The sequence below is a fragment of the Mustelus asterias genome, chromosome 27 (assembly GCF_964213995.1).
Source record: "Mustelus asterias chromosome 27, sMusAst1.hap1.1, whole genome shotgun sequence".
NCBI lineage: Eukaryota > Metazoa > Chordata > Chondrichthyes > Carcharhiniformes > Triakidae > Mustelus > Mustelus asterias.
The window spans coordinates 35,822,689-35,838,348 of NC_135827.1; the positions used below are offsets into that span (position 1 = coordinate 35,822,689).

The following is a 15,660-nucleotide window of genomic DNA, read 5'->3' on the forward strand; positions in this document are numbered from 1 at the left end:
CATGGATGGGATTGTTGTCGGTGCAGGCTTGATGGGCCAAATGGCCTCCTTCTGCACTGTAGGGATTCTAGGGCTGGAATTTTACTACAAAGTTCACAGAACGGAATTCTCCATTGGCCTCGGGTGGGATTTTATAAGCCTGGCTTGAGGCCTCTTCTGGACTCTTCTGCAGTGTAGGGATTCGATGATTCTATGACCAAATTGATTGGGGAATGGAGGGCAATGGAACTAAGGCAGGATAATTTTTTTGTTGAGATGTAGATGGACAATGATTTGATTGGAGCTGGCTGCATGGCCTCCTGCTGTCATTGGGTTTCTAATAGAAGAAATCAAATCGTGATTGTGCATTTTGTTCTCTCGCAGCCTTTAGACACTCCTGCTTCTTGGAAAAGAATCTTCGAAAGACCGTGAGAAATGTGATGCAAGGAACAGGGGCAGCCAGTGACTCGGAGTGATTGGAAGGTTTAGACCTGGGAAATCTGTCTGGGTTATTTTCTCAGCATGAGGAAAGTCAAAACATTATTGTTTGGACCCCAGGCTCACTGAGTGAGATTAATTGTGTGTGTTTTTTTTTTAGAAAAAAAGCCCAGTAATCTGGTTTTCTCATAATGGGATATTTAGAGTAGATGATGCAGTCAGATCTACAATAAGCTCCACTTACACAAGACTGTCCTTCACATAACTAAAACCCGCCAAGTGAACAGGGTTCAATATTCTTTAGCTGTTTGTGTCTGAGCATATTGACATTTATCTCATCAAAATGTAGAAGAGTTTTTGCACAACTCCCAAATCCACTGTTTGAGAATCTGTCTCCCATTTCCAGCACAAACTGGACGGAATATTGTGGGATGGAGGGCGTTGCTCAGGGTGGCTGCCTTAAGCAACTACCTGGAAAAGTGAAATCACGCACATTGGTATTGCAGCCAATAAGAGACACTCTAACCTCCGCCCCTTGACATTCAATGGTGTAGCCATCACTGAATCCCCCACTGTCAACATCCTTGGGGTTACCATTGACCAGAAACTCAACTGGACTCACCACATAAACACAGTGGCTACAAGAACAGGTCAGAGGCTAGGAATACTGCGGCGAGTAACTCACCTCCTAACTCCCCAAAGCCTATCCACCATCTACAAGGCACAAGTCAGGAGTGTGATGGAATACTCTCCACTTGCCTGGATGGGTGCAGCTCCAACAACACTCAAGAAGCTTGACACGATCCAAGACAAAGCAGCCCGCTTGATTGGCACCACATCTACAAACATTCAATCCCTCCACCACCAACGCTCAGTAGCAGCAGTGTGTACTATCTACAAGATGCACTGCAGCAATTCACCAAAGATCCTTAGGTAGCACCTTCCAAACCCAGGACCACTTCCATCTAGAAGGACAAGGGCAGTAGATAAATGGGAACACCACCACCTGCAAGTTCCCCTCCAAGCCCATCCTGATTTGGAAATATATTGCCGCTCCTTCACAGTCACTGGGTCAAAATCCTGGAATTCCCACCCTAACGGCATTGTGGGTCAACCCACAGAACATGGACCGCAGCGATTCAAGAAGGCAGCTCACCACCATCTTCCCAAGGGCAACTAGGTGTGGGCAATAAATGTTGGCCAGACAGCGGCGCCCATGTCCCACGAATAAATAATAAAATAAATCTCACTTTGGTCGCGTGTATTGCTGTGGGCCTCAGTGTTGAAATAGGATGAGAGAGTGGTGCCAAAGCATTGGCCTTTACACACCCTGTAGGTGAGAGACAATTTTTATCAGAGTGTGGTAGTAATACATTGAACAAAAGAACAAAGAAACCAGGAATGAAAGGCTTGATGTATGAGAAGTGTTTGAGGACTCTGGGTCTGTACTCGATGGAGAATAGAAGGATGAGGGGGGATCTACGAAACTTACCTAATACTGAAAGGCCTGAATAGAGTGGACGTGGGGAAGATGTTTCCATTAGTCGGAGAGACGAGGAGCTGGGGGCACAGCCTCAGAGTAAAGGGACGATCCTTTAGAACCGAGATGAGGGGGGATTTTCTCAACCAGAGGGTGGTGAATTTGTGGAATTCATTGCCACAGAAGACTGTGGAGGCCAGGTCATTGAATGTATTTTAGACAAAGGTAGATAGGTTCTTGATTGATTAAGGGATCAAAGGTTAGGGGGGAAAAGGCAGGAGAATGGGGAACAGACTCAATGGGCCGAATGGCCTAATTCTGCTCCTATATCTTATGGTCAAAGAATTTCACCAGGCTAAAGATTTTTGATTAACTCCAGTACCAAGAAATCACAGTTTAGTAAAATTTGAGGCAAACATTTCTGTGAGCAGTGGCATCTGGAAATACTAAATTTTACATTTCGATACAGAGTTTCCAATGACAGAAGAATTGGAAAGTGGAGGTGAATATTTAGTGCTGTTTACCTCCATTGGATACTGATCTCTAAAATCAAAAATTCCAAAGGGAAAATGTCATGAGGTTTAGTTGTTTACAAAAGCTGTCAAAATGTTCAAGAAAGAATTTGATTTGAACTTATCTGGAATAATCCCAAGTGTCGGATGCCAATTGTCCTAAATTCCTGCTGTACTATAGAGACCTGGGGGAGGCAATGGCCTAGTGGTATTATCGCTAGACTATTAATCCACAAACTCAGCTAATATTCTGAGGACCCGGGTTCAAATCCCATCATGGCAAGTGGTGGTATCTGAATTCAATTTTTAAAAATGTGGAATTAAGAATCTACCGATGACCATGAAACCATTGTCGGAAAAACCCATCTGGTTCACTAGTGTCCTTTACGGAAGGAAAAGCGCCGTCCTTACCCGGTCTGGCCTACATGTGATTCCAGAGCCACAGCAATGTGGTTGACTCTCAACTGCCCTCTGAAATGGCCTAGCAAGCCATTCCTTCTCAAGGGCAACTAGGGACGGGTAACAAATGCTGGCCAGCCAGCAACGCCCATGTCCCACGAATGAATTAATAAAAAACATGCTTTGATAATCTCAGCTGAGCACTGCCTACTCTGGCCGTGCTGTTCCAGTAGGTCTGTGCTCTTTTCACACTCCAGTGCAGCACTGAGGGAGGTGCTGTCTTTTGGATGCGGCATCCAAGCAAGGTCCCACCTGCCCTCTCGGGTGAATGCAAAAGATCGAATGGTGATATTTCAAAGATGAACGGGGATTTCTCCCGTGTTGACCTGGCCAATCAATATCAGAAAAACCCGTCACTGTCGCATTGCAGTGAATGCAGGTTAACTGTGTGCAAGTTGGTTGTTCTGTTTCCTACATTATAACACTTCAAAAGTGATTCATTGGTTGTAAAATACTTGGGGGCGTCAGGTAATTGTGAAAAGCGATGTGAAATTCAAGTCTTTTCTTTCTTTCCAATGCTGGCCTCTTTTACATTTTTTTATTTGTTTAAATTCATTTGTGGGACATGGGCGTCGCTGGCTGGCCAGCATTTTCGACCATCCCTCGTTGCCCAAGGGCAGTTGAAAGTCAACTACATACTTTGGCTCTGGAGTCTCATGTAGGCCAGATCAGGTAAGGACAGCAGATTTCCTTGCCTAAAGGACATTAGTGACCCAGATGAGTTTTTCCGACAATCGACAATGGTTTCATGAACATCAGTAGATTCATAAATCCAGATTTTTAAAAAAATTATTGAATTCAAATTCCACCATCTGCCGTGGCGGGATTCAAACTCGAGTCAGCTGAGTTTCTGGATTAATGGTGTGGACGGAGAAAGAATTGCATTAACAACAATAATGGCAATAATGGCTTTAAATTGGCTATTCTGGCTGAGAGCTAAGCATGCTGGGAATTTTGGTCAATTTATAGATTGAAACCAGATGCAGGTCATAAAGAGGCTGTGGTCTGGGAGCTGTGATCTGAAGCTTCCTGTGTTGGTCAGATCAGGGAAGTTGTTTACATTGACTGAAACAGCGTGGCTCTGATTTTTATGGCTGCTATGTGCGGGACATGTAAAATGAGCTAATGGCGTCGTTCAAAAGTAATTTCACTGGATATTCGAGCCATGTGATCAGTTTCTGGTGACACAATTTGTTGGATGACAGAGAATGTTCTGGAAGCAAGTAGAGAATTGTGAATAAAAGACACGTGAGTTCTTTGTTTGGCAGCGATAGCTCAGAAGAGACCAAACATCGCAACAAAGCATGTACCCTGAAGAATACTTCAGAAAAGATGAAGATAGATTCTACAGCGAGGTCATTTCTTGGCCAAGGTTTTCCTAAACTCAGTAGTATCTATTTTCAGTTAAATAGTTAAAGTTGATGTTCAGTTAAAGTGTAGTTTCAGAGTTAAAGTTCAGTAAAGAGTTAATGAGTTGCAATTGTTGATATTTGGGTTGATACTGGAAGTGTTAAATAAAGAAATAATTGAATTGCTGTCCTTGTTTGTCTCATTAAACTGGAATGCTTGGAAGATGTTTAAATTAAAGCTGTATAACAATGGTCTAATATAACAACGTTAAAACAAATAATCTGCTCAGTATCACATTGTTGTTTGTGGGAGCTTGCTGTGCACAAATTGGCTGCCGTGTTTCCTACAGTAATTGCAGAGAAGGTTTACTAGACTGACTTTCAGCACTCTCCAATTGGCAACCTCATCTTCAGCTCCAGAGATCCTGAAACTCAGGATTTCTTTGCATGCACTCGCTACCTCTTAACCATCCTTTTGGAAGCCTCTTTAAACCTCTTTGCCCAGGTATTTGGTCTTCCCACCCTAATCACGCTTTCTGTGGCTCAGTGTCAGATTTTGTCTGGTTACGCTAATATGTTAAACACATTTTAACAGTGGTATATACATGTATTTATACTTGTGTTGGCCTGGAACCTGTTGAACTATGAGGGTGCTGGAAGCAGGGTTAATTAATGAATTCCAAAGGAAGTCAGATGAGGACTTCATAGAATCATCATAGAATCCCTACAGTGCAGAAGGAGGCCATTCAGCCCATCGGGTCCGCATCGCCCACAATCCCATCCAGGCCCTATTCCCGTAACCCCACATATTTACCCTGCTAATCCCCCTGATACTAGGGTCAATTTAGCCTGGCCAATCGACCTAACCCGCACATCTTTGAACTGTGGGAGGGAACTGGAGGAAACCCACGCAGACACAGGGAGAATATGCAAATTCCACACAGACAGTCACCCGAGGCCGGAATTGAACCCTGGGTCTGTCATGCTGTGAGGCAGCAGTGCTAACCACTATGCCCTTGAGGCAAATAAACTTGCAGGGCTTATGGAGGAATGGCACTGACTGGCACGACCCGATAGGCCAAATGGTCTCCTTCCGGGTCACAATAACTTCACAATTCCATATAAATGCAAGTTATTGCAGGCAGAGGGAAAACAAAGATTATTATTAAGAAATACAAAATTCATTAATACAAAAGTGCAGAATTAATATTTAAAGATATTAGTTGCAAAATTTGAAAATATATGGTTCTTCCACAAAAGTGTTGAAAGGACTTCTGCCCCTTATATCAAAAAAGCCCCCATGCAATCAATGTAGTTCTCCCCAGAAAGGGCAGAATTTTGTTACGTTCCATTCCCCCAGGAGTGCCTTGCTGACTGGAATGTTCTCATTGTTTATCATTTCTCTTTGGAATACAAATAAATCTTAGAATCTTAGAATCCCTACAGCACAGAAAGAGGCCATTCGTCCCATCGAGTCTGCACCGACCACAATCCCACCCAGGCCCTACCCCCATATCCATACATATTTACCCACTAATCCCTCTAACCTACACATCTCAGGACACTAAGGGCAATTTTTAGCATGGCCAATCAACCTAACCCGCACATCTTTGGACTGTGGGAGGAAACCGGAGCACCCGGAGGAAACCCACGCAGACACGGGGAGAATGTGCAAACTCCACACAGACAGTGGCCCAAGCCGGGAATCGAACCCAGGTCCCTGGAGCTGTGAAGCAGCAGTGCTAACCACTGTGCCACCGTGCCGCACCAAAGTTTATTCTAAATAAACTGTTCTTTTATTCATCTTCGCTTCACTCCCATGTGTCTGTTTTTCTTTTTATTGCTCTCGATCATCACCATTCCCACACTCTCAGCACACAGACGGGCTGGATAGGGACAGCGGGAGAATTAGTCCTGCAGGGTTACAGGAGAGAGGGAGAGAAAAATGGTGGAAGGGGAGGAAGTTGAGGGATCTTTGCTCCAACTCTGGAAGTGAGAAATTAGAGACTTTTCAAAGACAAGATGATCCCCATTAACAAAATTCACAGTTTTGTGCTCAGTCTGAGAGATGGACCTCTCAAACCTCAGTGCTACTTTCTGTGAGATTATGAAGCAGTGCTTTATGGGTACAAAGGAAATTGAGATGCGTGGCGATAGTGCGTGGAGGTTCTCCACCAAGTTGCTCACCATCCTGACTTGGCCATATTGCCATTCCTTCATTGTCACCGGGTCAAAATCCTGGAATTCCCTCCCTAACAGCACTATGGATGCATCTATACCTCGGACTGCAGTGGGTTCAAGGAGGCAGCTCACCACCACCTTCTCAAGGGCAACTAGAAATGGGCAGTAAATGCTGGTCTATCCAGCGACAACAACATCCCATCAATGAATATTTTAAAAGTGCAGGATAGTGGAGTGAGAGATCATAGAATCCCGACAGTGCAGAAGGAGGCCATTCAGCCCATTGAGCCTGCACCAACAACAATCCCACCCAGACCCTATCCTCATAACCCCACATATTTACCCCTGACACTACGGGTGGGAATTTACGGCCTCGCTCGTCCCAAAACCATAAAATCCCACCCAAGGTCAACGAACCTTCCCATTGTCCACCCCTCGCCCGCTCCAATTCCCATGGCGGGCGGGCGAGAGGCGGGAAAATTCCGGCATAAGGGTCAATATAGTGTGGCAAATCCACCTAACATGTGGGATCTTTGGACTGTGGGAGGAAACCGGAACACCCGAAGGAAACCCACGCAGACATGGGGAGAACGTGCAAACTTCACACAGGCAGTCACCTATAAGGCCAAAATTGTACCCCAGTCCCTGGCGCTGTGAGGTTGCAGTGCTAAACATTGTGCCACCGTGCCCCCACGCTCCCCCCCAGATTGTCAGCATAATCTCATTGAATGGTGGAGCAAGCTTGAAGGGGCGTATGGCTGCTTCCAGCTCCCATTGCTAATGAACAGTTTGGTTCGATGGGTGACAGGTTTACTGGGAGTTCTCTGGGCTGATGTATCCCCAAAGCTGATTTGACATAAGGGGGGCTTCGATCTAATGGTCCAGTCTGAACTGAAGCCTAGGTCGCAGATCCAAAAAAAAAACTATTGCATATTTCAATGCACTTCTTCGGTTGTTGCATTTAAGGTCATTGAGCTTAGAAATAGTGGAGTGGATAACATACGAATTAAGGCTATGAATCAGCCTTTGAGAACTCTGCCCCTGTAAGTACACTGATCACACTTTGTTTCTGGTGTTTCATGGCCAGCTGGAGTGGTGTGTTCTGATACGTGTCTTCAGCTTGCAGACTTGCATTGTGCCTTATCAACGTCTTTACAATAGCAGCATTGTCGTTCAGGGCTGCCAGGTGCAGTGAGGTCCATCCGAACCTATTGGCAGCATTAACATTGGCTTTGTGATCGAGTAGCTTCACTAGACAACAGAGTCTGCCTCTGTGGGCAGCAAGGTGGAGTGGTGTCCAGCCAGACACATCGGTCACGTTGGGATTGGCGCCGCTGTCCAGCAGTTCCGAGACAACGTCCTCATGGTTGTAACACGTTGCCAGGTGCAGAGGAGTCCATTCCATATCTCCAGCAACATCGAGGTAAGAGAAACTTTCAATTAGCAGGCGAACAGTTGTTATTTGCCCCTTCATGGAGGCCAGGTGCAGAGGTGTCCAATCCTGTGAGGTCTTTTGATTGATATTCGCCCCATGCTTCAGGAGGTGTCGACAGATTCCCGTGTGACCATTCAGAGCGGACAAATGCAAAGGGGTGAAATGGGAGTCATCCAGACAGTCAACATCAGCACCACTGTTCACCAGTAGCCTCGCAACTCGGAAGAAACCCCTTTCAGCGGCCAAATGGAGTGGGGTCCTGAGCCCAACCTGCATTTCATTTAAATTAGCTCCTTGTCCAATCAGAAGCTTGGCGATATTGTATTGGCCATGATAGGCCGCGAGATGAAGAGAGGTACGATTGTCACGCTCCTGGAGGTTGACATTGGCTCGGCGGCTGAAGAGAACTCGGACCACACTCTCATGGCCATTCTGAGACGCCAGGTGGAGAGGGGACCAGCCATCGCGCTCCTTCACGTTGACGTGAGCATCATTGTCCAACAGCAGACGGCCAATCCGATCATCCCCATTTTGAGATGCAAAATGAAGAGGCGACCAGTTGTCCTCGTCCGTTTGATTCACGTCGGCTCCTTCTTCAATCAGTAACAGGGACAAGTCCGCAAACCTGTTCTGAACGGCTACAATCAGGGGTGTTAACCCCCTGGATGTCTGGGCATTCACAGAGCCTCCGTACTCAAGTACAAGTTTGACAAACTGCACATCTCCAGTGAAAACAGCCAGGTGCAACACAGTGTAGTCCTCCACAAAGTTCAGGGCGACATGTTCCTTTCGTAACCTCTTCTTCAACTTACTGATGTCGTTTTCCAGTAGGAGCTGTAGTAGTTCTCTTCTACACTCTATGGAGAGTTCATCTACAGTGAGAAAACATCATTAGTGTAAGTAGATGAATGGTGCACTGTTCTTGCGATCGCTGGAATCACTAATTTGAAATTTGCACTAAATTAGCCTGCTCCTTTGTATCTGATCTTCACGCTGCCTGATTATCAAAACTCAGAAATGAAAGTGCAGCAAGCAGTTTTACTGGCTGGGCCCTGGGTGCTGTTTTATAGGGAAAATCATCTGAACCATATGTGAAGATTTTGGTTCACCATGAACTCATGTCGGTATTTGGGATTAATACTCAGTGTAAATGTGGCACAAATCTGAATTTTCAAATCCAGACTGACTGAAAAGACTAACATATGAATAGTGGAAAGCATTGAACAGACTACAAGAGAACATAGGAACAGGAAGAGTCCATTCTACCCCTCCAGCCTGTTTTGTCATTCAGTTAAATCAGCTAAGCTGGTGCGTGGGCTGCATGAGGTCCATCTTGTGGGCCACAAGATTGAAATCAACTTGTTCCCTAACCATGACCCCATGAATAAGATTAAATATACATAATACACGCCAAATATTTCATGATGAGTTATAGAAAATGCTTAATCAGTTATAGAACTGTCATCAATTTCAAATGGTAAAAACAAAAGAAATATTGACATTTTGGACACAGAGGGAGCGCACGGCTCTCACAGTCAGTGTTGTGAGCAGTCAGCAACACACCTCACTTTGTTTGCCCTTGCTTTGCATGCGAATCACTTCAGTCACACCAGTGGGAAATCAGCGGAATCTGGCAACCTTGCGCACGGACCACGGTCAACAAAATGTCTCGTGAGCTGCACTCAGAACTCAGATGGATGCATGTGCCCCCACCCCCCCCACCTCCCCCCCCCCCCCCCCCCACCCCCCACCCCCCCTCACTCCCCAGCCTCAGGGTGCCCACCACTGATTTAAAAATAGCCAAAGTGAAGTAAAATCATTTATTCATCACAAGTAGAACATAGAACAGTACAGCACAGAACAGGCCCTCCGGCCCACGATGTTGTGCCGAGCTTTATCTGAAGTAGGAAGTAGGCTTCCATTAACACTGCAATGAGGTTCTGCAACCTCTGCCTTTTGAGGGAGAGAGTTCCAGATACTCAGGACCCTCTGAGAGAGAAACAGTGTCTTAAATTAGTGGCCCCTTATTTTTAAACAGTGACCCCTAGTCCTAGATCCTCTGACAAGGGAAAGCATCCACTCCATACCTGCTCCACTCTTCAGAATCTGAAGGGGTACGATCAAGTCACCTCTTACTCTTCTAACCTCTCCAACTTTTCCTCATAAGACAACCCATCTATTTCTGCTACTAGTCTAAACTTTCTGCTACTAGTCTAAACAGCTGAACTGCTTCTAACACATTTACGTCTTTCCTTAAATAAGGAGACTTATACTGTATACAATACTCTAGATGTGGTCTCACTAATGCCCTGGACAACTGAAGCAAAACCTCCCTACTTTCGCAATCAATTTCCCTCGCAAAAAAAACCGATAACATTCTAATAGCTCTCCAAAATACTCGCTGTATCTCCATACCAGCCTTTTGTGATTCGTTGCATGATTTTAACACCAAAATAAAAATAAAATGCTGCAGATGCTGGAAATCTGAAACAAAAACAGAAAGTGCTGGAAATCCTGGGGAACAGCCAGTAACGTCCACAGCCCATGAAGAATTTTAAAATAAATCCACTAACGCAGAAGTAACACAGGGCGGCACGGTGGCACAGTGGTTAGCATTGCTGCCTCACAGCGCCAGGGACCCGGGTTCGATTCCCAGCTTGGGTCACTGTGCGGAGTCTGCACGTTCTCCCCTGTGTCTGCATGGGTTTCCTCCAGGTGCTCTGGTTTCCTCCCACAGTCCGGAAGACGTGCGGGTTAGGGTGCATTGACCCGAACAGGCACCGGAATGTGGCGACTCGGGGATTTTCATAGTAACTTCATTGCAGTCTCTGGGTTTCCTCCCACAGTCCAAAGATGTGCAGGTTAGGTGCATTGGCCATGCTAAATTGCCCCTTAATGCCCTGGCATACGTAGGTTAGAGAATTAGCGGGTACATATATGGGGTTACAAGCATAGGTGGGATTGTTGTTGGTGCGGACTCGATGGGCTGAATGGCCTCCTTCTGCACTGTAGGGTTAGTATGATTTTGTATGATTAATGCAGAGGTTTACAGCATGGAAACGGGCCCTTTGGCCCACTTGTCCATGCCAGCCAGTTTTTACCACTTAGCGAGTCCCAATTGCCCGCATTTGGCCCATATCCCTCTATACCTATCTTACCCATGTAACTGTCTAAATGCTTTTTAAAAGACAAAATTGTACCCGCCTCTAAGCCTACACGTGACTAATAAATAAACTTTAACTTATTTTCTAAGCACCGCAGATGCTAGAAATCATATTCAACATGAAGAATTAACTCTGTTTCCTTCTCCACAGATGCTGCCCAGACTTGATGAGTATTTCCAGAAATTCTTCTATTTCAAGTTTTCGACTCATATACTCACCACTGCTGTCAATCTCTGATAACAGATTCAACTTCTGCAGTTCACTATTTGCGATCTCTGCAATTATTGTTCCGTTCTGCAAGAAGGGAGAAATAAAATGTTGACCAACTGTAGGGAAATTCTCAAACTTATTTTTTTGCTTCAGCAACACTTAAATAAATTGGTGTTTGTCTTGTGAGTGTACACTGCCTGAACTACCGTACATACCAAGGTGACTAACGTCAGTGTTGAGAAGTGTAACACTTTCCCGAGTTTAAGGTATAGAATCCATACAGTGCAGAAAGAGGCCACCCAGCCCATCGAGTCTGCACCGACCACAATCCCACCCAGGCCCTATCCCCGGAACCCCACATATTTACCCTGCTAATCCCTAGGGTCAATTTATTATGGCCAATCAACCTAACCCACACATCTTTGGGCTGTGGGAGGAAACCGGAGCACCCGGAGGAAACCCACACAGACACAGGGAAAATGTACAAACTCCACACAGACCAAGGCTGGAATCGAACCCGGGTCCCTGGCGCTGTGAGGCAGCAGTGCTAACCACTGTGCCACTGTTCTGCCCCCAAATATTAATTTGTGGCCTTTATAAGGTCGATGCTGACAGGTTACTTCTTCTGGTTGTAGAGTCCAGAATTAGGGGCCATAGTCTGAAGGCAAGGGGTCAGCCATTTAAGACATAGAAACATAGGAATTAAGAGCAGACATAGGCAAATTCAACTCTTGGAACCTGCTCCACCATTCAATCAGATCATGGCTGACCTCTCCCTGGTCTCAACTGAGGTGAGGAGGATTTATTTCCCTGGAAAGTTGTGAATCTTTGGAATCCTTTACCTCCGAGGATGTGGATGCTCAGTCATTGAATATATTCAAGGCTATGCTGACAGGAGCAACAGCTGGATCCTACTGAGATGCTGCGATGGATGTTTGAAGTAATGAGATAACAAGCCCAGGAGCCAATACACCAGGGGGGGTCAGTGAAGATTGCAGGGGCATGGAAGAAAGTAGCCGAGAAGAGATTAAAATGATATGGTCATTCATTGCAGAGAGAGAGAGAGAGAAGGGTCATGTAGGGAGGTGAATGATGGAGGTGGGTCTAGCAGGAGAGGATGAAGACCAAACAGAAGGATACGGTGGGATTGGAAAAGAAATGAATGACTGATGGGAGGAGGTGGAGAAGGTGACCAACCAGCATTGTGACGATCCCAGGAAAACAGGAGAAACTGAAAAAAGAAGAAAAGGAGGAGATTTTTGAAAGGAATCGAGGCCAGAAAATGGAGTTGAGAGAGAAGATTATCAGTGATCTCTTTGAATGGTAGAGCAGGCTCAAGTGAAGGTGTGAATTATTCCCACTCCTATTTCTTATGTCCTTACACTATAGGAAGTGTTTTGTCACTTCTAATCGATTAAGAGTACACACATCTGCTCCTGAACTGATCTTTCCAAAGGCTCCTTTATTCTTTTCCCTCTGACAAGGGTATGCCTGGGACTTTGTTTTTAGTGCACCCTACAGGCAGGTTTTTGGATAGTGCTTCTTTTTAACTAAAATGTTCTTTCACAAAAGCATAAACATTAGACACAAGCATCACACTATCAGATACCGCAGCGGCTGCAGCGATACCCTCACCATGTAGCCCTCTCTCTGTTAGAAAAATAAAAGCACAAACTCACTCGTGGTGCAACAGAAAAATAAATCCCAGGAACAGCGGCCCCGATCTTCTGGTCGCCAAATCATTGGACACCAGGTGTAAAACACAAGACGAGTTTCAGAACTTCCCAACCTGTGTGAGAATTACCTGGGGAATCAGAGAACCCTGCAGTGCAAAAGGAGGCCATTCTGCCCATCGAGTCTGCACTGACCACAATCCCATCCAGGCCCTTACCCATAACCCTCTGTATTTACCCTAGCTAGTCCCCCTGACGCTAAGGGGCAATTTAGCATGGCCATTCCATCTAAGCCGCACATCTTTGGACTGTGGGAGAAAACCAGAGCATCTGGAGGAAACCCACGCAGAAAGGGGAAGAATGTGCAAACTCCACACAGACAGTTACCAAGCCAGGAATCGAACCCGGGTCCCTGGGAGGTAGCAGTGCTAACCACTGTGTCACCGTGCTGCCCTGAGTTTAAACTTCAGATAGGTAATACCCCTGCCCCCCAGGACCCTCTGAGTCAGAGTCAGAGACTTTGGGTAGTTCCAACATATCTACCTTGATAGATGCCCAGGAAATGCTGGGCAGAAAAATCCTCTTCAAACTCTTGGGTAACTACAGACCAGAATGCACAACCACCCACACTGAAGCTCACGACTGCACCCCATAACCTCTTGACTACACACCCAAAGCCCCTGATCAGCCCAAAGCCAACCTGACCCGACTACCCCTCCAGACCACACAACCCTCCTGACCACTCTACACTCACAACCTCTAGACCCAACTATCCCGAATACCTGACTGCCCCATTTACCCAAGTTGCCATGATTCATAGAATCATAGAATCATAGAAACCCTACAGTGCAGAAAGAGGCCATTTGGCCCATCGAGTCTGCACCGACCACAATCCCACCCAGGCCCTACCCCCATATCCCTACATATTTTACCTGCTAATCCCTCTAACCTACTCATCTCAGGACACTAAGGGGCAATTTTAGCATGGCCAATCAACCTAACCCGCACATCTTTGGACTGTGGGAGGAAACCGGAGCACCCAGAGGAAACCCACGCAGACACGGGGAGAACGTGCAAACTCCACACAGACAGTGACCCAAGCCGGGAATCGAACCCAGGCCCTGGAGCTATGAAGCAGCAGTGCTAACCACTGTGCTACCGTGCCACCCCAACCCACCTTCCCACCCCAACCCACCTTCCCACTCACCTTCCTCACCCATCCTACACAGTTACCTCATCTACTTAGCCACATGACCGTATTACCTATTTAGCATGGCCAGTCCACCTAATCTGCACTTCTTTCGGACTGTGAGAGGTAACCGGAGCACACAGAGGAAACCCACGTAGACATGGGGAGAACGTGCAGACTCCACACAGACAGTGACCCAAGGTTGGCATCGAACCCGGGTCCCTGGAGCTGTGAGGCAGCAGTGCTAACCACTGTGCCACCATGCCACCCCTGTGCCAGCTCTTTGAAAGAGCGGTCCAGTTTAATTCCATTGCCCACGTTTCTCCCTATAACCCTGCAGGTGAATCCTCTTCAAGTGGATGTCAAATTGCCTTTTGGAAACTCCATTGGAATCTATTTCTCACACCTTTTCTGGAAGAGGTGCTGGTTAGGTGCATTGGCCGTGCTAAATTCTCCCTCAGTGTACCCAAACAGGCGCCAGAGTGTGGCGACTAGGGAATTTTCACAGTAACTTCATTGCGGTGTTAATGTAAGCCTATTTGTGACACGAATAAATAAACTTTAAACTTGAACTTAAAACTTTTCAGGTAGCACATTCCAAATCCTAACAATGATGTGTGAAGAATTTTCTCACTTCCCCTTTTTTCAAACATTTTATATCTATGGCCTCTGGTTGTCACTCCTCATCCCAGAGGAAGCAAATACCCTGCTACTTGTCTACTAAATCTGAATGAAGCTAGTTCATAAAATTACATCCAATTCACAGCACAGGAACACACTGATCTGTGCCAGTCATTATGCCTCACTGCACCCTTTTCACTTTACCTTATCTGCATCTATTTTGATTAGAACAACAGAACTCACTCCACTCAAGCACAGCTCTTTCCAAAGTAATAAGTACTTCAAACAGACCTGTGTTCGCAGCAAACGTCCCAGCCTTCAGGAGAACAGTGACCACGACACCACACAACTCTGCCACGGCAACCTCTACAAGATGTGTCGGATCATCGACACGGATACCACCATCACACGTGAGAACACCACCCACCAGGTACATGGTACATACTCTTGCAACTCTGCCAACGTTGTCTAGCTGATACGCTGCAGGAAAGGATGTCCCGAGGCATAGTACATTGGCGAGACCATGCAGATGGTACAACAATGGATGAACGGACACTGCATAACAATCACCAGGCAGGAGTGTTCCCTTCCTGTTGGGGAACACTTCAGCAGTCAAGAGCATTCAGTCTCCGATCTTGGGGTAAGCGTTCTCCAAGGTGGCCCTCAAGACACACGACAATGCAGAATCGCCGAGCAGAAACTGATAGCCAAGTTCCGCACACATGAGGACGGCCTCAACCGGGATCTTGGATTCATGTCACACTATCTGTAACCTCCACCATTTGGCCTGGGCTTGCAAAATCCTACTAACCATCCTGGCTTGAGACAATTCACACCTCTTTAAGCTGTGACTATCCCTCTCTCCACTCGCATTGTCTGTACCTGTAAAGACTTGATTACCTGAAAAGACTTTCATTCCAACCATTATCTTGTTATTGTGGCTTTGTCTATATATGCCGTGTTTGTGAAA

General features: G+C 46.1%; 2 protein-coding genes across 2 annotated transcripts in view; one reads left to right on the plus strand and one right to left on the minus strand.

Annotated features, from left to right (window-relative positions):
* Positions 1-2,722, plus strand: part of LOC144479944 (transmembrane protease serine 5-like) — a 55,939-nt gene extending 53,217 nt beyond the window's left edge. The window contains exon 13 of the mRNA XM_078199023.1: positions 364-2,722. Within this exon, the coding sequence (XP_078055149.1) occupies positions 364-411 (48 nt within the window). The 3' untranslated portion in view covers positions 412-2,722. The remainder of the gene's footprint in view (positions 1-363) is intronic.
* A 2,645-nt stretch (positions 2,723-5,367) lies between these two features.
* The window catches only part of ankk1 (ankyrin repeat and kinase domain containing 1), a 29,148-nt gene continuing 18,855 nt past the window's right edge, over positions 5,368-15,660 (minus strand). Inside the window, exons 7-8 of the mRNA XM_078199020.1 lie at positions 11,216-11,291; positions 5,368-8,705 (exon numbers count right to left, since the gene is read on the minus strand). Coding sequence (XP_078055146.1) covers positions 7,411-8,705; positions 11,216-11,291 — 1,371 coding nt within the window. The 3' untranslated portion in view covers positions 5,368-7,410. The remainder of the gene's footprint in view (positions 8,706-11,215; positions 11,292-15,660) is intronic.